At 39.5% G+C, this 24,412-nt stretch overlaps 1 protein-coding gene across 3 annotated transcripts; it reads right to left on the bottom strand.

Moving 5' to 3' along the window:
- Positions 1–113: 113 nt before the first annotated feature.
- RTN4IP1 (reticulon 4 interacting protein 1) lies at positions 114–24,410 on the bottom strand. 3 transcript variants are annotated; one of them, XR_007905288.1, is made up of 10 exons: positions 24,078–24,409; positions 22,282–22,433; positions 21,464–21,532; positions 21,101–21,225; positions 15,764–15,812; positions 14,117–14,253; positions 11,785–11,968; positions 10,331–10,423; positions 8,386–8,491; positions 114–247 (listed from the first exon to the last, which is right to left on the bottom strand). XR_007905288.1 is itself a non-coding variant. In XM_051792413.1 (10 exons), the coding sequence occupies exons 1-9, from the start codon at positions 24,322–24,324 to the stop codon at positions 8,386–8,388; spliced, it is 1,158 nt and encodes a 385-aa protein (XP_051648373.1). In that variant the 5' UTR covers positions 24,325–24,410; the 3' UTR covers positions 114–247. The 3 variants fall into 3 exon arrangements, 2 of the variants coding, with proteins under 2 accessions (XP_051648373.1, XP_051648374.1); XM_051792413.1 differs by having other exon boundaries at positions 8,386–8,487; positions 24,078–24,410; XM_051792414.1 differs by lacking the exon at positions 8,386–8,491 and having other exon boundaries at positions 24,078–24,410.
- Positions 24,411–24,412: the final 2 nt, after the last annotated feature.

Genomic DNA, 24,412 nt, shown 5'->3' with positions numbered 1-24,412 from the left:
CAGAGCTTTTCTAAAACAAGACTTTTTTATAAGTTATGCATCCTGTATGAGCTTTTAAAGAAGAAACAGTTGCTATATACCAGTTTATGTTCAAGGACTGACTGCAGGCAGAATAATGATTAGAGATACTTTATTGTCTACTAATTACATTGATCACCGTTTTTCCACGTGCATGTCCTCCTTCCAATTTCAGAAAGGCCTTTGGAACTTCAGAAAAAGAGAAGACTTCATCAATAACTGGTTGAATCTACAGAATAAAGAAAAAGTGTCACTATATTAGGAATAAACTAATGTATCAGCCTTACACTTCAACATTGTATGAAGAAAAGGGAGGAAGTTTGTTTCAAGTATTTAGTGCAGAAATTACCAAATATTGTAGTCACTAGCTTTTAACATTTCTCAGGGCTACCTCTGCATGCAGAAGGTGGTGTTCTGCTGCTCTTCGCCCAAGTTTTGAAACACCTCTACTAGCAGAGTTCAGAGCTCTGAACTCTACCACTAAAGTTACCGTGCACGGCTCTTTTAAGTCCTTTCAAAAGCTGCCTCTGTGGTTTACCTTTTTGTTGTCCACAATGATATACTGACAAAAAAGAACATTTTTTTTCTCATATTTCTCTATGCTTTTCTTGTTAGACACAAGGATTCTCACAACATCAGGTATTTCAAAGATACCTATAAATCTGGTGGCTATCTGCATCATTACATACCTAAGTACCCTTAAAAGACCACAGATAAAGTACAAAAAAAAAATCCACAAACATTTGTTGCTGAGTCATTTAGCTACACTTGAAAATTCAGCCACTGTGTATTCCAGTAGGCATACATCATTAAGCCCAGCTTGCATCAACTGCTGTTTTGGTGTTAATTATGTGGAGTGGCCTTCTGGATTGTTTTAGACTCATTTCTAACAACAGTGAAGCTACTTATTCATTGTCCCCATTATTAACTAAGGAGCCTGAAAACCCTATAAGCATTTTCTTTAGACATCGTAAGTGTACTGACAGAGGTACAGAAGAAATCCCAGCTCTTATGAAAAATACTCATCACTGCTGGTCCAAGGGAAGAGGTTTTTTCCTACTGTCAGTTTCTGAGTCAGCCTTCCAAAGGGCAAAATGAGATCTGTGTACCAAAGTACCTCCCACACCTCCTATCAAAGATCCTGCCTCACGCAGGAGGATTGTTCCTTTACCTTGGATCCCTTACACCAGCCCAATGCATATTCTTGCACTGATGAACTAATCCTAATTCTCTCATTAGAGGCAAACATGAACAGCAGATGAGTCTGCAGCTAGCTCCTGCAGTGATGAAGATTTGAAGTACCAAAGATCCAAACACACTATTTACGGCGCTAGAAAAAGATCCTTGTTACGTGTGTCAGAGAAAAAATATCTTCAGGCATTTTCCGCACAGCTACAAACATGCATGCTATCTTGTTGAACACTCCAGAACTGATAACTTCCCTGTCCTGGCAGGACATGCATCTTGCTAGATGGAAAAGGAATACAACATCAATAAGGACCCAAACAATTTGCCAGCATTGGAACAGTGCTGTCTTTCAAAAGGTTTGCTTGCTTTTTACCACAAGACAAGGGCTGTACATTCAGATGTGCTGCTTAGGAGGTGAGCCTGCAGCACTACCAAGGAAAGGTTTTCATATACGCACATTTTCCAAGCAGAAGCACTGACCACGCAGCAGCACAACAAATGCAATCTGGTAGTGGTCTGTGCTCATGGAGGGTCTTTTCTCAGCTCATAATTTTCTCTTTATTCAGACTGTGCCTTACCTTGACATTCATTCCTTGCACTGAAATTATTACTGGTTTTGCTTATAAGAGATCAGTAATCCAAGACATCAGTAATGTAACTATTACACACTGCAGTATCTCCTAATCTTATCACTAGATTTTTCCTTTTTATTTTGTCAAGGCAAGCTTACTGTAAGCGTGACACTTTACATGGCAGAAAAGCAGGAATGAGTGACCCCCCCCTCTGACAAATTCTACTTTAGAATTAGCAGCCAAATCACTGTGAGAGCAACCGTGCAAATAAATATATTCACCAAGTGCCTCAAGTTTGCCATGCAGTGGGGTATTTCTTCCCCTTGTTCTGTCAGGACAGTCCCTGTAAACCAACCTCTAGCAAAAAGAGAACTAACACACAGTAGAGGAGCCACAGAGATACCTCAACTGAGGAAGAAATGTGGGGTTTAAAGGAGCATGTTCCAAGACAAACCCATGTCTGCTCAGCATCCAGCACAGAATGGAAGTGTTGTCTCTGACATAGCAAAGTCAGGGACGTGGACCCAGGGCAGCAAAAACACTGGATTAGACAACGGCTTTGGGTAAACTGAGCATCTGGGTGCAGCTGCAGCTGCTGTGACTATCAGCAGGAGGAACGTGCTGCTGGTCAGTAGTGACTGTTTTGAGGAAGACCAGTCCTTGCTTTCATAGCAGAAGCTTGGGGAAAGACAATTCAGGAACCTTGTTGAGCCAAGCACAAGTGCAGCCCTTGTACAGTACTTATTGTTAATGGCAGTTGCATACAAAGCTGTGCTTCAATTAATGAAAAAAAAAAATAAAAATACAGAAATCCAGCCTGCTGGAGCATGGACACAGATGACCCCAACAAGACAAGAGGCAAGGAGGAGGGGAAGGGTATTTGGGGACAAAAGCAGCGCAGCAGCACAAGCGATGTGAAGTGCAAGGGATTTTAGGGAAAGGCAGAAGTTAATTTCAGACACCTGCAGCAACTGAGGAGACATGAACAAGATACTGCATTGTTGTACTACCTGCAGTCACTTATTGTAGGTTGCAACTTATAACCCTGACAGAAAGAGGTATGTTGCATCCTCAGCCTGTTGGGTAAAGTTTATTGCATTTGAAAAGTGGTGACACAGTGATTCAGAGGAACCCCGAATTCGGCCTCACAGTTCAAAACACCGTGTGTATTGCAGCCACCACATGCTCAAAGCCCAGCTGCTACATTGATGTAACCTCTAGCTCCATTTAAATGCTGGCTTTAGGCAGTGCTATAGAGAGACATGAATACTAAATTGATGATTCTGACAATCTAGAGCATTAAACATTTTATCTGGCTGGCTGGTCAGTCCCATTGTTTGAATAACCCTGAAAGGGCTGACCGTGTTGCTGCACAGTGATTCACTCAGCCTTTACCATAATCCACTGACTAAGATAAAATTTCTTCCTGTGAACAGACAAACAAGTAGGGGAGTCTGCTGTTTGTTGAATGTGTGATAATAAATGGAGATTAACTGGATAATAAAAACAGTGCCTATTTACAGCCACGCATCAGTTCCTTGCCAGAGGACACCTATTTGTTCAGGGAAAAGGGATTAAACTAAAGTCTGGGAGAGAAAGGATTACACATACCCTCATTGAAATGTTTATCTGAAAACATTTTTGAAAGGTATTTTCTTCCTCTTCATTCTCTCCAACACAGGACATACTATAGAAATGAATCTCAGGTCTCTTGAAATGAACTCATGTGTTTGGAAAAATAAAAAGAGTAATTGCTGATGCTGATTAAGGCTATCCTACATACAGCACAGAGGTGATATCCCAGCCATTCTAGCCCTGAAAGCAGCAGGCAGTGAACAGGCACTGGCAGGAGTTGACTGGTCAGCAGGACTACACTCCCAATAATGGCAAATTCAGGCCCACCCTTGGAGGTCCCAGTTTCTGTGGTAGCAAGGACACGGTCTGAATTTATCAGGAGGGGACAAGTGAGAAAACGTGACAGGAATGAAGATGGCTTTGAACCTCACAGCAGCAGCAAGTCGCTCCAGTGAGTGTGGAGCTGCTTCCTGCCGCTGGAGGGAGAGCAAGAGCCTCAAAAATCTCAGGAGAGAGACAAACTGAGAGCAAGCCTAGTTCAAAGCACAAAAGAAAAAAAGTGCCCTCGCTCAAAGGACAGTGACAGTGCACTGGCTCTCCCCCAGGTCTGCAAAGGATGGCCGTGTCAGAGCTGCCAGGCAGCCTTGCTTGGGAAGTGCCTCCCTCCCAACTGCTGCCTCCTGCGGCACACAGCCTACCTATGCCTTGATGAGGCTGCTCTTTGGGAAAGATACTCTTTGGGAAAAATACTTGCACGTGCACAGTACAAAAGCTGTCATGTGCTCCGTCAGACATCAGGCTTGCTGTAATGGAAAAGACCTGCTTGCTGTTCTGAGTTATAAAGGCTGTCTTCCTCCAGAAATTACCACGGTGCCAAATGTGGTGTATGAGCACAAATGCAGAGCTTGATGGTCTCCTTGGGCCTTCAGGGAGTCTCCCATCGATGTTAACAAGAATCTTGAACAGAAATTATTAAGAAGAACAGTTCTTTTCCTAGAACTAAACAATTAGTTATCCATTTGTCTCCCATCAGTGTTAACAAGAATCTTGAACAGAAATTATTAAGAAGAACAGTTCTTTTCCTAGAACTAAACAATTAGTTATCCATTTGTTACTTTATTGTCATCCCATGGAAGAAAAAATGCTGCTTTGGGACACTGCTGTTTCTGTCATTTCTTCCCTTTAGTGAGCATCTTCTCTGCTGTACTGCAGTTCCATGCTCACTGGGTCTTAATCCCACCCCTTTCTTCATCCTTCCTTCCCCTTAAAATGTCATGCAGCAATGTATGCTGAGCTTCATATTGCTTGCCGACAGTAGGTTCTAGGATCAGCCCTCACTGAAGACAAAGTTCTTCCCATCTGGAACAGGTGGCTCTGGTCACAAGTTGTATGGGTAGCTTTGCAACTGCATAGAATCATGTAATGGTTTGGTTTGGAAAGGACCTTTAAAGGCCATTCAGTCCAACTCCCCCCTCCCATGGGCAGGGATACCTTCCACTAGACCAGGTTGCTCAGAGCCCCATCTTTGAATGTTTTGTAAAAAACTTTTTCCTTGCTATGTTTTTTATTAACTTGTATTTCAGACAATATGCACTTTCATACAAGAGCACACTAAAGGACATCACGTATGTGATATTTCTGTCTGAACTGCCTAACAGAAGTAAAAATGATCCAATGATACACCCGTAAGAAAAATGGTTAAGACATGCAGTGGTTAAGACATGGGAATGAAAGGCAAGTGTCCTGCAGTTTACTCCCAGAGCCATCTTACCAACAACTGTATTATCAGCTTTTATTTGTTTGCTTATTAAGCCAAGGTACCTTCTTTCATATCCAACTTCTAACAGCAGCCCACAGGAACTCATGTGTATCATCTAGAATTTGTAAAATACTAGAAAATTAATCCCACTTAAGCAGGCTATCAGGGTATGGTTCAGAGTGTGGAAAAGGCTTCAAAAATCTCTAGCTCGTTAATTAGCCCTGGCAGAACAGCTTCTAAACAACACAATGCAGAGCAGTAAGAAACTGGAACAAGTCCAGAACTGTAGTGTGTGCCAGCCTAGCCCAAGCTTAAATCAGTAGAAATGAGGAAGATCCTGGGGGTTAAGTTACCTACTGGACCATGCTGAAAAACTGTTAACTAAAGGAAAGAGCAGCTCTCTTTTCTGGAATCCCCTGTCAGTCACATTCATGGAAGTTGTCCTGATATTTATGCTGGTAATGAAAGCAATCTGGGGCAATGTCACCATATACTTTGAACAAACTTTAGTACAGTTACATATAAATAAAAATACATATTTGCATATGAAAGCATATCATATATATAGATTATAACAACAGTCCTGCATGATCTGCATCTCCCTGGATCTCAGCAAATTAAACTCACAACAGACAAGAGCTGTCTTGTTGACCCCACACTTCACTGCTGTGCTAGACACAATTCCCTCCTACACTAGGGGACTAGAGCTCAGAACACCAGGACTGACTTTATACAGAATATACAACTACATCAGGTTGAGGGAACATTTGATTAAGTTCCTGGTAGGTGATGAAATTTTTCAAGACCTCATCATGGTGTATGCCAATTCACATATTCAAGTCCTATCCCCCCATGCAAAATTTCCATTGGTGCTCTTCACAGACACTTTTAAGATGTAACCAGACAGCACCTTCATACAGAACATAAGCTACCATGTCCTGGAGGAACAGGAGCAGACTGTTTTAATAAAAATCACAGTCGCTTTTCTTTGGTGGCTGTGACAAAATGCAGATAGAGGTTCTTTTTGGAAGAGAAAGGGCTGGGGTTGAACAGAGCTTTTGGCAACCTCTCCTTGATCAACATCTCTGGCTTTAGCCAATCAACCTGGCAAGCAAATGCAGTGCAACAAGAAAACACAAAATTTGAAAAAAAAAAAAGGTGCAAGCTTTGCAATTTAGGATGGAGAAATACAGTCCTCAAAACAAGTGTGAGTGACTAAAAAGAGTGGAGAAGAATGACTGATCTCTAGCTAATTTAGACATTTAGATTCTACATTTAAATGTAGAATCCCTGTATTTAGGCATCCTAGAGCCTTTTCTAAGAGAGAGTAAAGCAAGCACCACTCAAGAGCGAGTCACCTCAGGTACCTTAAGATATTGTAGCACAGCCATAAAGACTGGTGAGAATGCAGAGAAGGCCATATCTATAGATGCCAGGTTTGGAGAACATTCAAGGACTCAATGTTAAATTCACTGTTTAATATTCATACAGATGAGAGAAATTGCAACAATTGTGCAACAAGGGCCAGGGAAAAAGTTACTTGCAGAACTGTAACAAGATGAACTGGAAGCAAATTAATACACACAGTTTAGGATACAGAGTCCAGAAGCTGCAATAAGGTGTGGTAGCGGGAGGAACGTAAGCCATCTTAAATCATAGACATCCAAACAACTTCAAAACCCACGTAATGGCAAAGTGGATGACCATATCCATTTGTGTTATTTACTTCCTGAATAGCAAGGACCAGCAATAGAAAACAACTGAATTCCACATTTTAACAGGGTATCTCAGAGCAAATCATAACAGGTGGACTAGCCCTCATTAGTAGGTTGAGAAATAATAGTAGCAAAAGGTTATGTGATTTGTTCAGCACTGCACAAGCAGACAGCAGCAGGGCCAAAGAACAGTCAGTATCTGTCCTCCAAACCACAACAACAGGTGCTAAGTCCAAAGCATCTAGTGTCTTTAGCAAAATGTATAATCAACACTACTCACAAATTAAATTAATATAGGCATGCAATTGTTTTTCCTATTGGTGCCTGTGTTGTAACATTTATCTAGAAAGCAAACATCACAGAGAATGGTCTGTTAATTTCATGATTGGAGACTCCACTTGCCCTTTAGCCTTCCTTCTGCAAAAACAACTTTCATCCATCAGCCCATCTGATGCAACTATGCCCTGAAGGAAAGAGTATTAAGTCACCAGAAACACTGCACACACACTTGTACTGCATTTAAATAGCACTGAATTAAAATGAAAATGTCACATTTCTGTAGGTCTGCATGTTAACCCACATCCTATCATGGTCCTGCAGGAACATACAACATACTTAGTACTCCCCCTTACTAAGGAGTCTTCTGAGACTGCCTTCCTCCATTAGGCTTTATAAAAGGCAAAGTAAGTGCTCAGTTGTAAGTTAGAGGCTTTCTCCAACTTGAGTAGTTACGCAAATTTGGTCTAATTTCACCAAGGACATGTCCTTAGGAGGAAACTGTTAGGCAAGCAGCAAAAACCAAGACTGTCAATGTAAAATGCACAACACTGGCCACAAATATATCAAATTAATTCCTAACAAGCTTTTCAGTGACAATGCTTCAGCAAACAGTGTGCCAGCAGACCTGTGTCCTGAATTAAAGGCTCTGTTGATTTCAGTTGTGTTTAGATGAGAACCTTGTAATTCATGAGGAACATCTGCCATGGAAAGAGATACAGTAGCTTCTGACATGCCCTGGTGGAGCCCACATTAAGCCAGTCCTTACTGGGTCATAATTGCTGCAGTTTCAAACCATAACAGGGATTTCCCAGCAATTTATTAAGTAGCCAGTATCTCTAAATTTGTCAAGGAAATAAAACTTGATTTTTTCCGTGCCCATTACTGTTGCAGGAGCCTCCCAGCCCCTCAGTCTCTTTGCAAGATGTCCAGCTGCAAGGCAGAGAAAACGGCTTGTAAACTGAAAATGATTTTGCGGTTTCCAGAACTGAGCTGATGTGCGGGTAAATTACACAAGGAAAATTATTCTCCTTCTTTGCACTACCAGCTCATCATACTTCATACAATCTCAAAATTAAGACGTCTGTAACAGAAAAGACTGAAATTTCAAAATAACTAAAATCTGCATTACTCAAATCTGTTCACTCAAAACTAAGAGGTTCAACTACAGAACTCAATTTGCTGGCTTCCCCAAACCTTCTCAATATGCTTCATTGCTTTGTGTCTTTTTAATTTTCATTTATTCTCTCCTATTCAAACATAAACATTTATTTTCACTTACTTATAGGAAATTGTAGTACAATTCCTCCAGTAATTCTCTCCTGTCTTTTTTCCAAACACCTACTCTTCTGAATGGATGGTCTGTCCATTTAAGAGAACTCTTCTGTCTAGACAATAAAGGTCATAGTCTTATTAATATCTGTCTAAATGGAACACGTGGGTCTTACAAAATACTGATGACAGCACAGATGTTTACAACATTGTATGAAATAGAGTAAAATGCTGCTAGAATAATGACTCTGCAGACAGTGTGACATTAGGACAGAAAATAAAAGACCAAGCAAACATCTTTGTCCTCATGATCATCTTACAACGAAAAGTACATCAGGACATTCATATATGTATGACGTACATTTTAAGTGGCATTGCAATTCACCTGTCCAGGTTATTAGACAGAGAACACCGATTAAGCCCTATCTCTATTGCATAAACAGGTGTTTCCCAAGAGGCTTTCATGGGCATATTCTGCATTTGTTTTGCATACAAGGTAAAAACAGAACACAAAACAAATTGTGACTGAGGTGAGAATCAGGACAAGTGGTAAGAGCAAAGACAAGGGCATTTCTTTTTCTTAGACACTTAAAATTTAGTAGTGTGACTGAGTGCAATCACAGCATGAGAATCATCTCCTATGGTTTCTTTCTTGACCATAGGATAATGCCTACAGCACTGGACATAATGCAAAGCAGAGAGCTGCAAAGCTGTAGCCAGGAACATACTTCCCCACAGCTTATTTGTTCCTGCAACCTCTGTTTATGAGTAGGTAAGTTTTTAGGAAATAGTGACTTTCCACTGGTTGTTTCAACAGCACACTGTTCATGAGAGAGGAATAGAAGTGGCTGAATTCAGGAAGGTTTTTATTCTTAGCAGCAACAGCACTGAGGTGGCAAATAGAAGCAATCAGGTCTAAAGTACAACAGCAGTTTCTTTACTCTTCTCCAAACTCTAGAACACATTGCATACCGAAAAAAAAGGGATCAACACTCAAAACTTTGAGAGATCTAAGTTTTACTAATATTGACAAATTTTGAGCACAAGATGGCTTGGCAGTTCACAGACTGGAATTACCAGCAGTCATGGCAGACTCTGCTTACTCTTCTTCAGTACCACATAGAAAGCTTAACAGCAGTTGTCCATATTGTCTACTCCTGGATAATTTCACGTTGCCAAAATTCCCAAAGAGAACACTGCCAGAATCTACAGCACCACACAATCCAAGAGACAGGAAATCAACTGTTCACTCCCACATACATTTTGTAACAAGCTCAAAAAACTGAAAAGACCACAAAAGCAGACCACAATCTATCTGGCACTTTGTGCTTTTCCCCCAGGTGCACTGGGATTCCCTGCAAGCTTATGAATGCTGACAATATTCCGAGTCACTGTGCTGAATTAGCACAAACATCATACTCTGAAGGACTGAAATAATGAAACACAAGATTCTTGTCACCACTCTACCAATGCAGATCATCTATGACTTGCAATAACCAGAATATTCTAGTTCTGGGCACATAATGGGCAGGATGCCCGACCATCCAGGCTAAGCAATTCTGCATCTGCAGGTACACACTCATATTTATTCTGACCAAATGAACCAAATGAGACCTCTTAAAACTTAATTTTCAATACCAGACAGAGTTCATGCTAAATAATTCCCACTGGCAAAAATAAACATTCACTGGGCATTACTACCTTATACCTTTGTAAGCTTTGTGTTTTTGAAAACACACGCTTGAGAGGAGAAGGCAGAACAGCCTTAAGGATTATGAACTCCTAAATTTGATGCAAAAGACAGAAGTTAGAAACTGGAGCAAGTCGATTCTTAACTAGTTTTCCTCACTGTGAATCTCATAAAATTTTATTCCCCAATAGTGAACCTACATCATTTCTGAGTCAAAGCAGCATCTCTTTCAGCATAAACACCCAAATAACCATTACTGACATACCTTTCCAGAATCAACTAGTTCTGCTATTTCATCCAAACTTGGGCCACTTGGCATGAAAAAAGCCCACCGATAATGGACTCCTTTAAGAAGATGCTGCAAGAAAGATCACAAATATAGTAACAAATCATGAGAGCAAACCGAAATGGGAACTAAAATTAATGACAGAATACCTAGAGAAGTAACTTAAGGAAAAGACATGGAAATATGTTAATGTCCGAAAAAAAAGGTCACCTAAGCAGGTGGATGAAATGTACAGACTGGGATGTTTTGTTACCACAACAGGAGCAGGACGAATTTTGTGTCCAATTGCACAAGTCAGCTAGTAAAGAAAAACAACTACCTAGTCTCTACAACTAGAAACAGTATTAGGTGTTACATAAGAAAGAAGTGGTGCTATATGTTTATGCACACTCACAAAGGGGGTGAAATAATCCCAGCAATGTGGCATTTAGAACCTTCCACTTCAGTGTTAGTGATTATATTTTTCCATTATCATATCTGCAAAAATCATCACTGCCCAATGACAGATGGCAGCTCACATGAAAAACATTTTGGGAAGATCTCACAAGCCCAAGTCAAGAGCACCTCTTCTGAGTAAGTCACTAATAAAAAAGAGCCATCCTCTGCTAAAGAGAGATGATTTTTAATACATGGCATAGAATCCTCCTCATCACTGAAATATGCACACTGAGAAATATATTACATTATTTCTTCAATGCCTTTTCATTTTGTTTTTGGGCTTTACTGTGAAAGTATTTGTGCAGGACTTAGAATCTCATTAGGTCAAGTCATCCCAGGAATACCATAGCAACTGCTTGAAAAGCATTCATCTGGAGAGCAAGTACACAAGTGGAGAGAAGAGAAAATTCTAAAAAGCCCCACTGATCAGAATGCCTCACTGGCAGAATGTTTTAAGATCCACTTATGAAAACTAGAAAAATCAGTATCACCATCCAGACACATGAACATGAAAGAGATGAAAGACTTCCTAGCCACCCTCAATCACTTTTATTACTCTCTGGTGCTGGAACAGGATGAAGAGAATTAGTCAGGGAACAACGTTTTGAGAGAAAGCCTGACCGGCCCAAAGCAAGTAGCAAAACTGCTCTCACTTCAATGAGGCAGGGATTTGCTCTGTTTACTATGAAACGCTGCCTGTCAGCAGGACTCACTAGGGAGGCCATATGGAAAAGGCCACAGCGGAAAGCACAATAAGGAATCAAAACTTCAAAGCTCCCCAGACTACCACATACACCCAACAGCACCAGCCCACCACATTTCTTTTCAGTGCAAGAAAGAAGGAAAGAATAATAGTGCATCTCAAGTATACTTAATGACATATAAGGACAATGCACCAGCTGCCTCTACATGAGCCACATGACTAGCATCCAAGCTACAAAAGCAGTCACTAGAGTAATACAAAATATGAAAGTATATAGGATTTTGTCAAATACCTTTAGAGTTTTGGAACCAACAGTGACTCCTGTTTGTAACATGCCGTCAGCCACTCCAAGTTTGTCCATATTGATCAGGAAAGGTGTCACTAAGGTAACATATGTTGCTCCTGACCATTTCTTCAAGAGATCTAATGCCCACTTCTCAGTGGATCCACCAACATTATCTAGGATAAAATCGAATCTGCAGACATAAAGAACAGATTTAAAGTTATGATATGGAAAAAATAATTTCACCATAATTAAGCTAATTAATAGCAGAAATTTGCTACACTTCACATTTTTATGTGTCGCTGCAATGCAAAAAAATAATCAGCCTGCAAGATAGTAGCAAGAAAGTTCCAAGACTTCAGCTAAATCCCAGCTTTACTGTACAACGGGATTTAGACTTACAGGTTATTGCCCATTCACTGTGCAGCAGACACAGACTATTTAAATAACTTAAATGGCACTTAAACTCCAAAAAGCAGACATAGATGCACAACTACATTCTCTATTTGCTTAAAGCTTTCTAGAGCTCTATCTCCTCAGCCCTCCCACAGAGACCACTGGAACAGTCTTGAGGTCTGGTCCTAGCACTGAACAATATGGTACGTGCATGTAAAAACTAGTCTGGACTCATGCCCTCACTAGGAACATCTCTTGTACATCACATGTACTCACGTGAAAGTCAGTTCCAGTGGTTAAAAGTACATAAACAAATTATTCTACTAATCCTTATCTCCTCACCCACTTCTCAGCTGTGACCCAATTCTCAGCTTCACTTCTAAAAGTCTTTTTTTTAACCTCCTTATTTGTTTGGGGGCCATTTTACCTCTCCTGGCAGCTCTTTCGTTCACATCTACCTATTTAATGTTGAACCTAACAATGCAATGGGTCTAAAACTTTCCCCCCATGGAATGGGTATATGCAGCCTCTGGCAACAAGCCAGGTTCAGCGTTCCTTCTCATTATCCCAGCATTTGAGCCTGTAAAGGCTGAATAGAGCAACAGGGAGCTATGCACCTGTTCTGTTAGATGCATAACTCATTCTCATTTTCATCTGTAAACTTCCAGCAATCTCCATATTTCCATATATATGTATATACGAATACCTCTAATCCAAATAACCTACAAATAAGAGGGAAAATACTTTATGCAAATTAAATAGAAAAGTTCCTATGTCTGGAATGGCAGTTTTCCTGCCTCATCTTCCAAGGATGTGATTTCATGTTTAGAGTTCAGTCAATTTAACAGCTGCCAACATGAACAGATCATGAAAACTAATGCTCCTGTAAAAAGTAGTTCACTGTGGGTTCTGAAGAGTCAGTACAACTGAAAAGGGGAGGGAAGTAGGAACACCCCTCTCAGTACAGCTGACTGATCAGCCTAGTTGTATCATAAAACTGCACCCTAGGACACTGCTGTTGATATGTCTTAACAAGGGTCACTTGCTAGAATGAGTGTTTAGCATTAAAGTGTTGAATTGCAAAAAGGCAAATTTAGCACCGATTGCAAACTGCAAAATCAGTTGCTGCATGTCCTGCCCATACAATGTCAGTACCCTCGCAGCTGCCCTCAGGCCTGCTGACAATCACACTGCAGTTAAAGGGCACGTGGCTTCTTAGCAGTGTTATCAGTAAAATTCTTTCAGAGACTGAGCAGCTTCTATTTCCCCTCCCAGAAAGTTAGCTCAATCTACCTAAAAAGAGCAGTGTAAATACCATATTCAAATACAAGTCACAGTAGACTAAGTTTAAACAGATGGAAAGATTACAAAAGCAAAAAATACTTCTGTTCTAGAGAAAATTCCCAAGTTAGTTTAAACATAACTGCTGTGACAAGATAAGTGTAATTGTTTATCAGAGGCAGCTGTACTCAATGTTACAGAAGAGAAATTTACTCCCAATTGAGTTGCACAGTGGCAAGTCAATTCACTGCTTCACGACATAGTTCTCTACACGATCAATTTTACTATTTACCAACCTCACACAGGATTTTGGAAACCTATTTTAATTTATTCATGCATTGCATATGCTCCAAGATCCTTGGATGGAAGCTGACAAAACTGTTCAAATCACAGTCATTGAAGAGAAGCACGTGGAAATGAGCTTGCCACCACAAGCCCAATTAACTGGCTTAGTCTTACAATGAAATCTGTGCTGGGGATACTCACTTGGCAAACTGCATTCACAAAGGGTTGTGGTGAATTTGCTTTACAAAATAATGCTTTAAAAATGGGAAAAGAAAAATAAAAATGAGCGAGTTCTGATAGACTGGAGTCAAGCAATCAAAAGACAGACAGTCTGACCACTAACTCCTTCATCTCAGTATTAAGCAACACAAACACGTACAAGGGTAATGTTTTAAGTTGCTCTTCCAGATTTCCAGATTTGTAATCAATCACATCATCCGCTCCAAGCTTTTTCACCAGTGTGCTGGCATCATGAGAACAAACTGCTGTCACGTGAGCACCCCAGGCCTTCACTAGCTAAAAACAAGTATAAAAAAAAGGAGAAGTCCAAAGATTAAAATTTAGTGAAACACTGAGAACAACTTAAAAAGCCAAAGTCTCGTTATATTTATATAACAAATGAGGACCTTTAATAGGGAGTGAGAGACTGTGTTCCAGTACAGAATAATCTCTCACACATCCCACAGACAAAATAATGACTGGAATTTATCAATATTTAAGGTGGTTTTGGGGATAGAGGAGTTGGTATAAAGATAAAAGGGTGGGTTTTTTATGCCACTTAAAGATACCAGGTCTCACAACAAATAAGGCTCCAAATGAAATACTCAGTTTGCCATCTGAATCTGCCAGCTAAATGGTAGGTACTGCCCAAGTTGCCAATCTACAAAACTGTCACCAGATCAACCACTGAATATTTTTATATATGCCCTTTAAGTATTTCATATATCTATCTTACTGTAAATAGGTTAAATACTAGTAACAAGAAAAAGAAATAAGTCATCTCTGATTTACCACAGGGACAATATCAGGTTATCTTATACTCCAAAAGCTATAGCAAAATAAAGGATTTTTGCTAGTCATTTCTCTCTATTTGCATTTCATTTTTTCATTCACACTAATATTTTTTACCTTTACTCCAGATTAATTAATGTAGTTTAACCAGGGTTAATCAGTTACAAATTGTAACTAGTCAGTGGTTGGTCAGCCTTTTGTACTGAAGGTAGTCACCTGCTTTATCATGGATCAGGCAAACAGCATACCACAAAAACTTCTCCTGTAAGCCTCTTTAAAACCACTGTGTTTATGGCCTAGTAGCATGGAACGCAGTGATGTAATCACCCAACTGCTGTATTTTTTTGATGTTCTTGAGAGAAAGATGTTTCAGGATGAAACAACAGTGATTAGAATCAAAATACCCAAATTAACTGAGAGCATGAAAAGAGGATGTTCCACAACTAATGGATCAACAAAAGAGCATGTTGACTCTCCAAAGTTTAGAGCTACTGGAATAGACAGACAAAAGGGCAGCAGGGCAAAGACAGTGAGGGAAAGTTAATCTAAGCCACGACACTTAAAATACAGTGCACATAAAAGCCTGGTGGCCTCCCACATCATTTGACCAGCTATAACAGTTACAGTAGATGATACTCCATCAGTTTTTCTACTCATATACCAAGTTCTGTTTGTATTTATAGAGCAGAGCTGAGTGAAAGGTGATGAGAACAGGCTACATATTTCAAGTTACAACAATCAGAAACTTCCTGCACCCAAATTTTGAAATGCAGTCTTAGATACAATTCCTTTCTTTGAAAGTCCCTGCTTCCTACTTTAAACTAATACAATGTAACAGATGGAAAGCAATAAATCTGAAAATATTTCACTTTTGGAAATATTAATCAGCTTGATCAGATAGATTAATCAGTAGCTTGATATTTCTCTATTCCTTCTCTCAACTCCCTTCTGTTACTTTTTTTTTTCCATACTGAATCATTTGAAGATGCATCCTGGGTATGCTGGTTTATATTACCTGTACAGCAAATGTACCAACTCCTCCTGAAGCTCCTAATATTAATACTCTGTAAGAGAAAATTAAAATGTATTAAACAGTCTTTTAAACAAACTCTACAGTAACTATGTATTCTAATGCTCCTTATACATCTCTGACACCAAACTACTTTAAGCAAAAGATTGTATTTGTCACTAAATGTTATTCAAGAGTGGTTAACTCTTCAGAGAGCTGATAATGTGCCTTAACATTGCTGATCTTATGTCCTGTGCCAAAAGCATTATCTCAGCATAGCCAAAGAGACTTACTCAGATGTGCTTTCCACTAATTGCAAGCAGTGGAGCTGTCAGGCTATAACATTTATCACCCAAAACCCCTGTACTTGTCCTCACTTTCCCAAACATCATTGTTTAGTTTGGGACAAAGTCAGTTAAGAATGCTTTCTGTCTCCCAGACTCCGCTGTCCTATCTCCTAAAGAAAAAAATCTGATTCACCAACATTTTACACAAATTGGTCTCATCTAAGAGAAAAAATAGTTTAATATCACATTATTTAAGGAGACTGTGAACTTCAGAATATATGGAACATAATTTTCCCATACTGCATAATATTTCTCTAAAAGACAAAAATATAATGAAGTAACCTCACCATGAACAAGCTTGATTTCTATTAAATTATTTGTCTTTCTCTTTAGAAAAAAGGCAGCAGAATTTTTCTAGTTCATCTCAAAAAAAATTGTAAATGCCAGGTTGTGGAAACTGCCACACAAGCAAGAAAATGAAAAATTACCAAATGATTAGCAATTGAGAGTTCATTTTAACTGAATTTATCAGTCTAAAATTAAAAAAAAATTAATGCAAGTTTACTCATGTGAAGATCTTACTGCTAGCAGCCGAATCACTGTTCAAAAATTTCATCCAGATATTTTATTAAGTAACTAAACATTAGAAAATTGATTAGTAGAAAACCTTGCAGCTCAAGTTACAGACACTGCGTGGACTTTGGGCCTCTTTGCTAATTCTAGGACAAAAGGAATATTCAAGATGAAGTCCTGGCATAGGATTTGCAATCAAGTTTCTCACAACTTCTGTCTGCCAGGAAAATTTCAGAATCTTCAGAAGTTGGTTTAAAACATTCCTGTTTTAAATGTCAGTGTGCTGGATGTTGAATGAAATTGCTTTTTACAGTACAAAACTGTGCTATACAACTTACAGTCTCAGTTTACAAAAATTCTATGAAGTAACCTAAGAGACTTGGCTTTGGTCACAGTATCCATTTTAAAATGCTTCCTCTTTTGTAACTGATCAGATTCTGTTCCCTCCTGTTTCACTGATCCAAGCTGCAAAATTCAGATTAAGAATATGAAACCATAATGCCTGAAGCTTTTAAATCTGCCACAATGTACTTATCCACAGAACTAGGCTTCTAACAACAGATGCCTGAAGCAACATGCATATTTTTACTTTATTATACTTGAAAAGGCTCAAGGATGCTACACTCAAGATACTGGGTTAAGCCCATCTTTATCCTTAAAAAGGACAGTCACAACTAAATCCTTTCAAAATAACCTTTATAAGTCACCCTTACAATTTTACTCCTTGCTTAAAAGGCATTTCTTCCACTACACATTTTGGGGAATGTTGTCATCTTAAAATGTACATTTTGCTCAAAAGATTTAGGTAACATTTTCAGTTTGGGGAGCTGCTTGGCTGGGACTTTTTTTTTCTTTTCCTCTTCAATAAAAGCCCTTAGGATTCTTCAGGTAGAAATACTTTCCAGATTCAGTTTGTTCCTATGTTACGGGGCTGTTTTCTACCAAACCTCTAATTATTAAAACACATTGTGATTTCAAGGAAGCTCTTCATTTCAGAGGCAAGCTATGCCTGCATAGAAGATCCATGTGCCGCAGCTCAACTAATCAGCATTTTTACAGCACTGATGACAGCAAGGCACATTGTTTGGCAAAACAAAAGCAAGGAAATGTTTGAAGGTGCAGGACCTGTTAGGACGCCACCGAAGGACCACAGATGTTGGCAAGTGCCAAAGCAGGAACGGTTTTGTTTGCACTGCCTCAGGAAAACACAGAAAGGAGAAAAAATATCGTAGAAACTACCTGTTCTCACTGCAAAGGGAAGCTAGTCGTAAACTAATATAGTATGTGTACAAGGGAACAAACTAACAAACCATTTAACCCTACAGAGATCAAAAGAACAAAATGAACAGTCGCACCCCAGGGTTTCCTCCCTTCTGACAGAGACACAACATTCACCAAGTCCCATATGAGGGACTCTAGGAGTTCAAATGATCAGGAAGTCAGCAGATCTCTCCAGATAAGCATACCATGAGATGAGAGTTTCGCCCTTCTCCCTGGGCCCTGCTTGAAACTATGGTGTGATCAGAAACTAGCATCAGAGAGTCAGGACCTGTTTCAGCTGTATGTCCCCCCCACCAAAACACACATAGGGTGGGGAGTGGGTGTACAGATCAAGGACTAACATTTTCTCTGGATTATAAACAACTAACAATTTTCAGTGACTCAGGTACATGCAAAATAAAAATATATGTATTGAATAAATACATAAATTTTATATTGGCATAAAATTAATGTATTCATTGAATAAGCATATCAACTTTATTTAGATATAAAATTAAATTTCATTTAACAAAATATCCCCAAGAGACTTATTCCTGGATCAAGAAGTGTTTACCTTATCAGGAATTTTTAAAACCTACACTCAATTTGTACTTCTCAACAGATAAATGACAAAATAACATATAGACATGGAAAAAATATTTTCTTGGGGTATTATACCGTTCAAATTTTCATTGTAACAATATAAACCAGGAGTGTATGTTTAATAGCTTACAGTAAAACAATCCAGTGTCTCTCCCCAGCATACTTAAAAGTATAAAATATTGCCTCTATATTTATAAAAAGACCTTTACTTAACAGTATATGCAAGCACTTTCAAGAACTTCTCAAACTGTAAGGTTTGTTTTTATCATGCATTTTGTGAATACAGTAAGTAAGATATTTAACAGCTAGTGCTGAAGAAGCTCTCCAGGTATTCACAGCAAACTTCAAAACAACAGAGTAATTTTGAACATTTAGTACAGCATGAACATTCACTTTTAGCTCGTACAAGAATATTGACATTAATTACAGTCATAGAGAATAAAAGTTATGGAGAAACGAGTGGAATTACAGTGAAGCAGGAGGCTTCACAAACAGTGTGAGCACATTTCAGGTAACTTGTAAAAAAAAGATCTGTGAAAGCGTGTGCAGATCAGCAGATATTCCTGTCAGATCAAAGTACAGTCAGACATTGGGCTGTTAGCAAGTACTTCTGGTTAGCCCACCCTTCCACCTTAAAAGAGGCAAAGAAAACAATACACACCAGCAGAAAAATCTCATCTTTTTAAAATGTCTTAACACTGCAATAAAGTATTAGTGAAGTCACTTTCCTCAAGGAATACAGCTGCTCTGTCAAAATAAGACACACTCTTGGGTGTGCATACACCCTTCTACATAGCTATTTATATACACCTGCAGGAGACAAAAAGACCAACATAAAATCACGTATGTAGGTAACTCCTTACCAAATATATTATTTAAAGGAATCAAGAAACATTGTATAAATTTTTGTATTTTTAAATTATTGTCTTGAGAGTTCAGGAATACAATTTTGCACAGCCCCATCAATTCCCTTCATATATTTTCCTACAAGAAATTCTTCAGGGGGAAAAAGTACCATCACCTAAGTAATTTGCTGCTAGTTTTACAGTTCAAAATGTCTAGGTAGGAATAATATTTTATAATTACAATAATTTTTTTGCTGACAGAGTGCTTAAATATTTATTTGGAGCATAAAAGTAAATATTAAATGTAAAGACACTTTATAAATGCAGTTTGAATTTTACTTTTAACAATCTGAACACTTACCTGAAGACTGGAAAGAAACTTTAAACAAGGCTAGCCTATCAACATATCTTTAGATTAATTCTATTTACATGTAAAAGTTAAGATAATAAGAAAAGTCTAAATACTGAAAAATAAAAAGTAAGGCAATGTTATCTAGAATTTTAGTACTAGCTGGAAGTTAATTTCAATGACGTCTCTTGGAAACTCCTTTAAATTTTGCAATTTAATTTTCTCAAAACATTGTTTATCTCTAGAACAAACAATTCCTCCGTATTTTCATGATGAAATTTACTGTGACATATCTTCTAAAGATGTGAGTGAAGAATTTCAGTAGATCTACTGTCTTTTGCAATGTGTTGCATTACAAAGTATCAGCCAAGATAAGAGGAGGGTCAGGCATCTAGACTCCTACTGCTCAATAATTACTTTACGACCTAAATTTTTGGTACAGCATAGTAAGTTTAATTATTATTTTTTCAACTCTAGTATTTTTACTTCTGCCCTTATTTCCATTCTGAAGGTCTTGCTATCTATTTACTCAAACATCTAAAGGTCAAAATAACTGCAAAGTTCAATTATCAGAAGAAAAATGGTATTTGCTCAAATCTTTCAATGCATTTTTCCTCATCTGCCACTGTCAGATTAACAGGCTGATAAACAAAGCCAATTTTTCTCTTTGATTGGCTGTTTGTCTTGCATGTTCTCTTCTTGCCTGCATTCCTGACTTCATCAAAGTTCTGGCCTGCAGGTCAAATAAGACTCGGTCACCTACTCATTTTCCTCTAAAATGCTGGAAAACCAGTCTGTTCCAAATGGCCCACGCATGCAGAAAGTGAGTGAACCATATCTCTGTGATTGAGAGGGCTTTTTGTGAGTTGCCAAATAACTGACAGGATATTACATTCGGCTAACTGTCCCAACAGGACAGGCAAACAGAAAGGCAAAGTCCCTATAAATTTCTAGAGATAACATCCTTAAATTCTCTATATAGTCTGTACATTAGATATACATTGGATTATCATAGAATGGCCTGGGTTGGAAGGGACCTCAAATATCATCTAGTTCCAAATCAACCCCCTGTTGTGGACAGGGACACCTTTCACTAGACCAGGTTGCCCAGAGCTCCATCCAACCTGGCCTTACACACTTCCAGGAATGGGGCATCCACAACTTCTCTGGGCATTTCCTACCTTTATCTACACAGAGGAAGTGAGCAGCAAGTGATTCAGTACACACTTCAGTTGTGGACCTCATCTGAGCCTCCCTCAAAGAAGCCTCTCTCAGCAGCTGGGTAGGTTGAACTAACATCTTCAGGCATCTGTCTTTGTGAATGTCAGGGTGTAACAGTCTTCATCACTGCTGGACATGTCTTAGAAGCAGCTCATCAATATAAAAATGAACAATTTTAGTTTTAGCACCAAAATTATTTACTTACCTTTTCCCACTACAATTACTTTTGTTCAGTCCTCCTACTTGGTTAAGTGCAGACCATGCAGTGAGACCAACATATGGTAAGGCAGCAGCTTCTATGTGACTGAGACACTTTGGCTTAAAAGACACCTGAAATAAAATCATATATAAGTCACACAGCAGATCCTATGAGGCACTGAAATACTTAAGCAAGCTTTACTGAATTGCAGATTGTGTACTGCACTTTTTCAACCATCTTCATAACTAGCTGGAGTACAAATGAATCCGAGCACTAAGAAATGAACAGTTATTTAGACACTCAAGAAGAAAAATGCCAATCTTTACAACTTTGGGGGTTTGTCTGTTAACCACAGTTTTTAAAGTTTACCTCGTTTCCACTAGCTACCACAAACTCTGACAGAGTGCCCTGTTTCCATGGAGGAATTGCTGCCCACACCTAAAACCAAACAGAAAACAAATATCAATTTTTTTAACTTTGCACACGATTGTATGTACACAGAAAAGCTTCCTTCCTTAAAAATATCTTTTTTCCAATTTGCAGAATGTCTTCATTGTTTATCAGAAACCAGTTTTAGCTTAACCATCACAAAACTGATGACTGTGTGACTGTACCACTGCACTATGTATAACACAGAATTTTCCAAAACCCCCAAACTAGTCCCATACCAGGAAAGCCCAGATTATAGGGGTGGGGGTGGTGCAGAATCAAAATTTGCTATACTAAAACTGCTGAAATATGAAAGCAACCGATGAAGGTGAAAGCAAATAGTATTTGTGTCGGGACTCATGAAGTGGTTTTTGAGTTAAGCCAAAGTTCCTATCCTAAATTACTCATGAAAAAAACAACTAATCCCTTCCTGTCATAATTCTATCTTCGGTGAAAAAGGAAGCAACATTTTAAGTGTGCACTTAAAAATAAATAAATTCCACTCTTGCTACCAATGAAATGGGCCAAAAACTAAAAAACAGAAGGGTAATTAACCTGCAAAAGCAAGTCTCTGAAAGATCATATTTTTCAGACGAAAAAATGAAGGGAAGAAAGCATTCTAGGAATTTATTGCCTGATAGGCCTCATTAAGAGTGCAACAATATTAAAGAAAATAAAGAGGAAAATGAAAGCTGAACATCTTATAGTATATTTTAACTATACATGTTAGAAAAAAAAAAAGAGATTGGTAGTATCACCTCATCTCCAGGTTTGAAATAAGACACACTCAGTCCACATTCCATAACAACACCAGAGACATCTCGACCAAGTGTTAGTGGAAATTCAGTCTCCTCGGTTTTGAGTTTCAGGGGATCTCGCTTCATATTTAAGGCGGTTGCACCATAACCATCTGCAAAACATGAAATTAACCATGACATGCCATACTGAGCTTTCATTTATTAACTGGACAATTCCAATTAGAAAGCATTGTCTGTACAAAATGTGCCTCAATTCTGTTATAACTCAAGCATGCAAAAAATCTGCAATATTTTGTATTTTTACAGATTTAATAAATAAAGAGCAAACCTCATTCTGGTTTATTTATCCATGAGATGACTCTCCATCATAAAAATATTTAGCATGTGATAACACTGTCAGAAATTCTAAGTCCACTTAAAATACTGGAAAAGGCCTATTTTCTAATAGCAATCTAAAAGAACTCCAAGCTTTCCATCTGTCTTTCCAAATAAAGTACTGTAAAAAGTAACATGAACATCACTGTAAAAAAATATTACAGCACATCTCCTAAGATGAGTAATCAGAATGTCTATTCAGTACGTAACACATAAATGCTTTGAAGTCTCAGAATTACCCATCTAATAACTATGCTCAGCCTAAAAGAAGTCTGCATTGAGGCACATACACCCATTCAAGTATGTGGACAAATCTGCCTAGGTGGCCTATCATGACAGAAAGCGTCTTAATACTGAAAAGAAACAAAAACAAAAGCAGGTAGCCTGAAAGAAGGATGAAAACATAGTTTCTTTCAAATACTTTTATAACTGACTCAAAATACTACTTGCAGCCCAGCAGTTAAAGTGGGTCATTTAACAGAAATCCTCAGGTAGCAAATGTCTCATAATGAAAGCCCCAACTATATACAAAGATTTTTTTGAATGCATTTATTAGAGACTCAAAACACAGATTACAGCTCTGTCAGCAGGCTTCCTAAAGATATATTTGCATATTCTACTGAATCTGATTTGATATGTAAGATCACTTCTCAACACGAAATATAAGATATTCTACTACCACAACTTCCTTCTGTTTTGAACCTTGAAATTGTGGAAAAAAATCTGATTAAATGTTTCAAATACAAAGAGCTGGACAGGAAAAGATACAGATTTCCTGGGCGAGATGACAGCAGGTACTCAGATGCCAATTCAGGATGGGTGTGGCAATATACAACAGGGGGACAGTAGTAGGTCACACATGTTGACTTGACCAACTTTGACCTTCAGCCTCATTCACCTCAAAGAGATAGGAAAATCCAGCTCCTCTCAGGGGGAACGCTGGATGGGCAAGTCTCCTGGCCAGGAGAGTAGCACCACCCAGACGGTGGGGAGAGGGGAAGAGACTTGGAGAGAAAATCCCACCATGGTTATGCTACTGATAGAAGGATAATGGCTTGTGAGCCGCAAGCCTGCAGGGCACCGCAGCTGGTCACTCGATTAAAGCTTACCCCAGCAACACACACACACTCTCCTCAGTGGATTTTTGCATCATTCTTCCCTAAGAACTTGAAAAGAACTTTTCGTACCGTTCTTCCCTGAGAACCTGCCAAAAGTTAAGTTTCCAAGGGGCGGCGGTGTCCCACGGGGCTCAGGGCAACACGTGCTCTGAGGCAGCCCCTGGACCCCGTCCAGACGGGTGTGTGCCGGGAAGGACGGTGCTCGGGTACCACTCCGCGCCCCGGGGCCATGGGAGCCGCAGCCCCAGCACAGTCCCTGCCAGCCCGGCAGCCCGGCCAAGAGCGCCCGGGGGCGGCACTTACTTCTCATGCTGAGGTCGATGGGGTTCAGGCTCGCAGCGTGAACCCTAATGATGACCTCGTTCGGGAAGTGTATGACGGGGAACACCATGTCCCTGGTGAAGCGCAGCACCTCGTTACTGCCGTACCGGTCTATGACCCAGCTGGGCATGGCGCTCCAAGCCCGCGGAGAGGCGCGGAGCCCACGAGCCCGCGGCCGCCTGCCCGCCCAGCGCAGCGCCCGGCAGCCCGCCGCCCCCCGGGACAGCATGGTCGGGGCAGCCAGGACGGGCCGCGGGACCGGCACCGGCACCGGCACCGGGACCGGCACCGGGACGCGCCTCTCCCGCTCGCCTACG

The sequence above is a fragment of the Manacus candei genome, unplaced genomic scaffold (genome assembly GCF_025592945.1).
Source record: "Manacus candei isolate 608988 ecotype Guabito, Panama unplaced genomic scaffold, ASM2559294v1 h1tg000034l, whole genome shotgun sequence".
In the NCBI taxonomy this organism is placed as follows: Eukaryota; Metazoa; Chordata; class Aves; order Passeriformes; family Pipridae; genus Manacus; species Manacus candei.
Note: the sequence above shows the minus strand (reverse complement) of the source record. Positions and strands in the feature narration are given on the sequence as shown.

Coding starts and splice junctions, on each gene's coding strand:
- RTN4IP1 (XM_051792414.1), bottom strand. CDS start 24,324: ATGCTGTCCCGGGGGGCGGCGGGCTGCCGGGCGCTGCGCTGGGCGGGC. Junction 22,434..24,077: donor CATCGACCTCAGCATGAGAA/GTAAGTGCCGCC, acceptor CATGTTTTGCAG/ATGGTTATGGTGCAACCGCC. Junction 248..10,330: donor AACTAGTTGATTCTGGAAAG/GTATGTCAGTAA, acceptor TTTATTCTGTAG/ATTCAACCAGTTATTGATGA.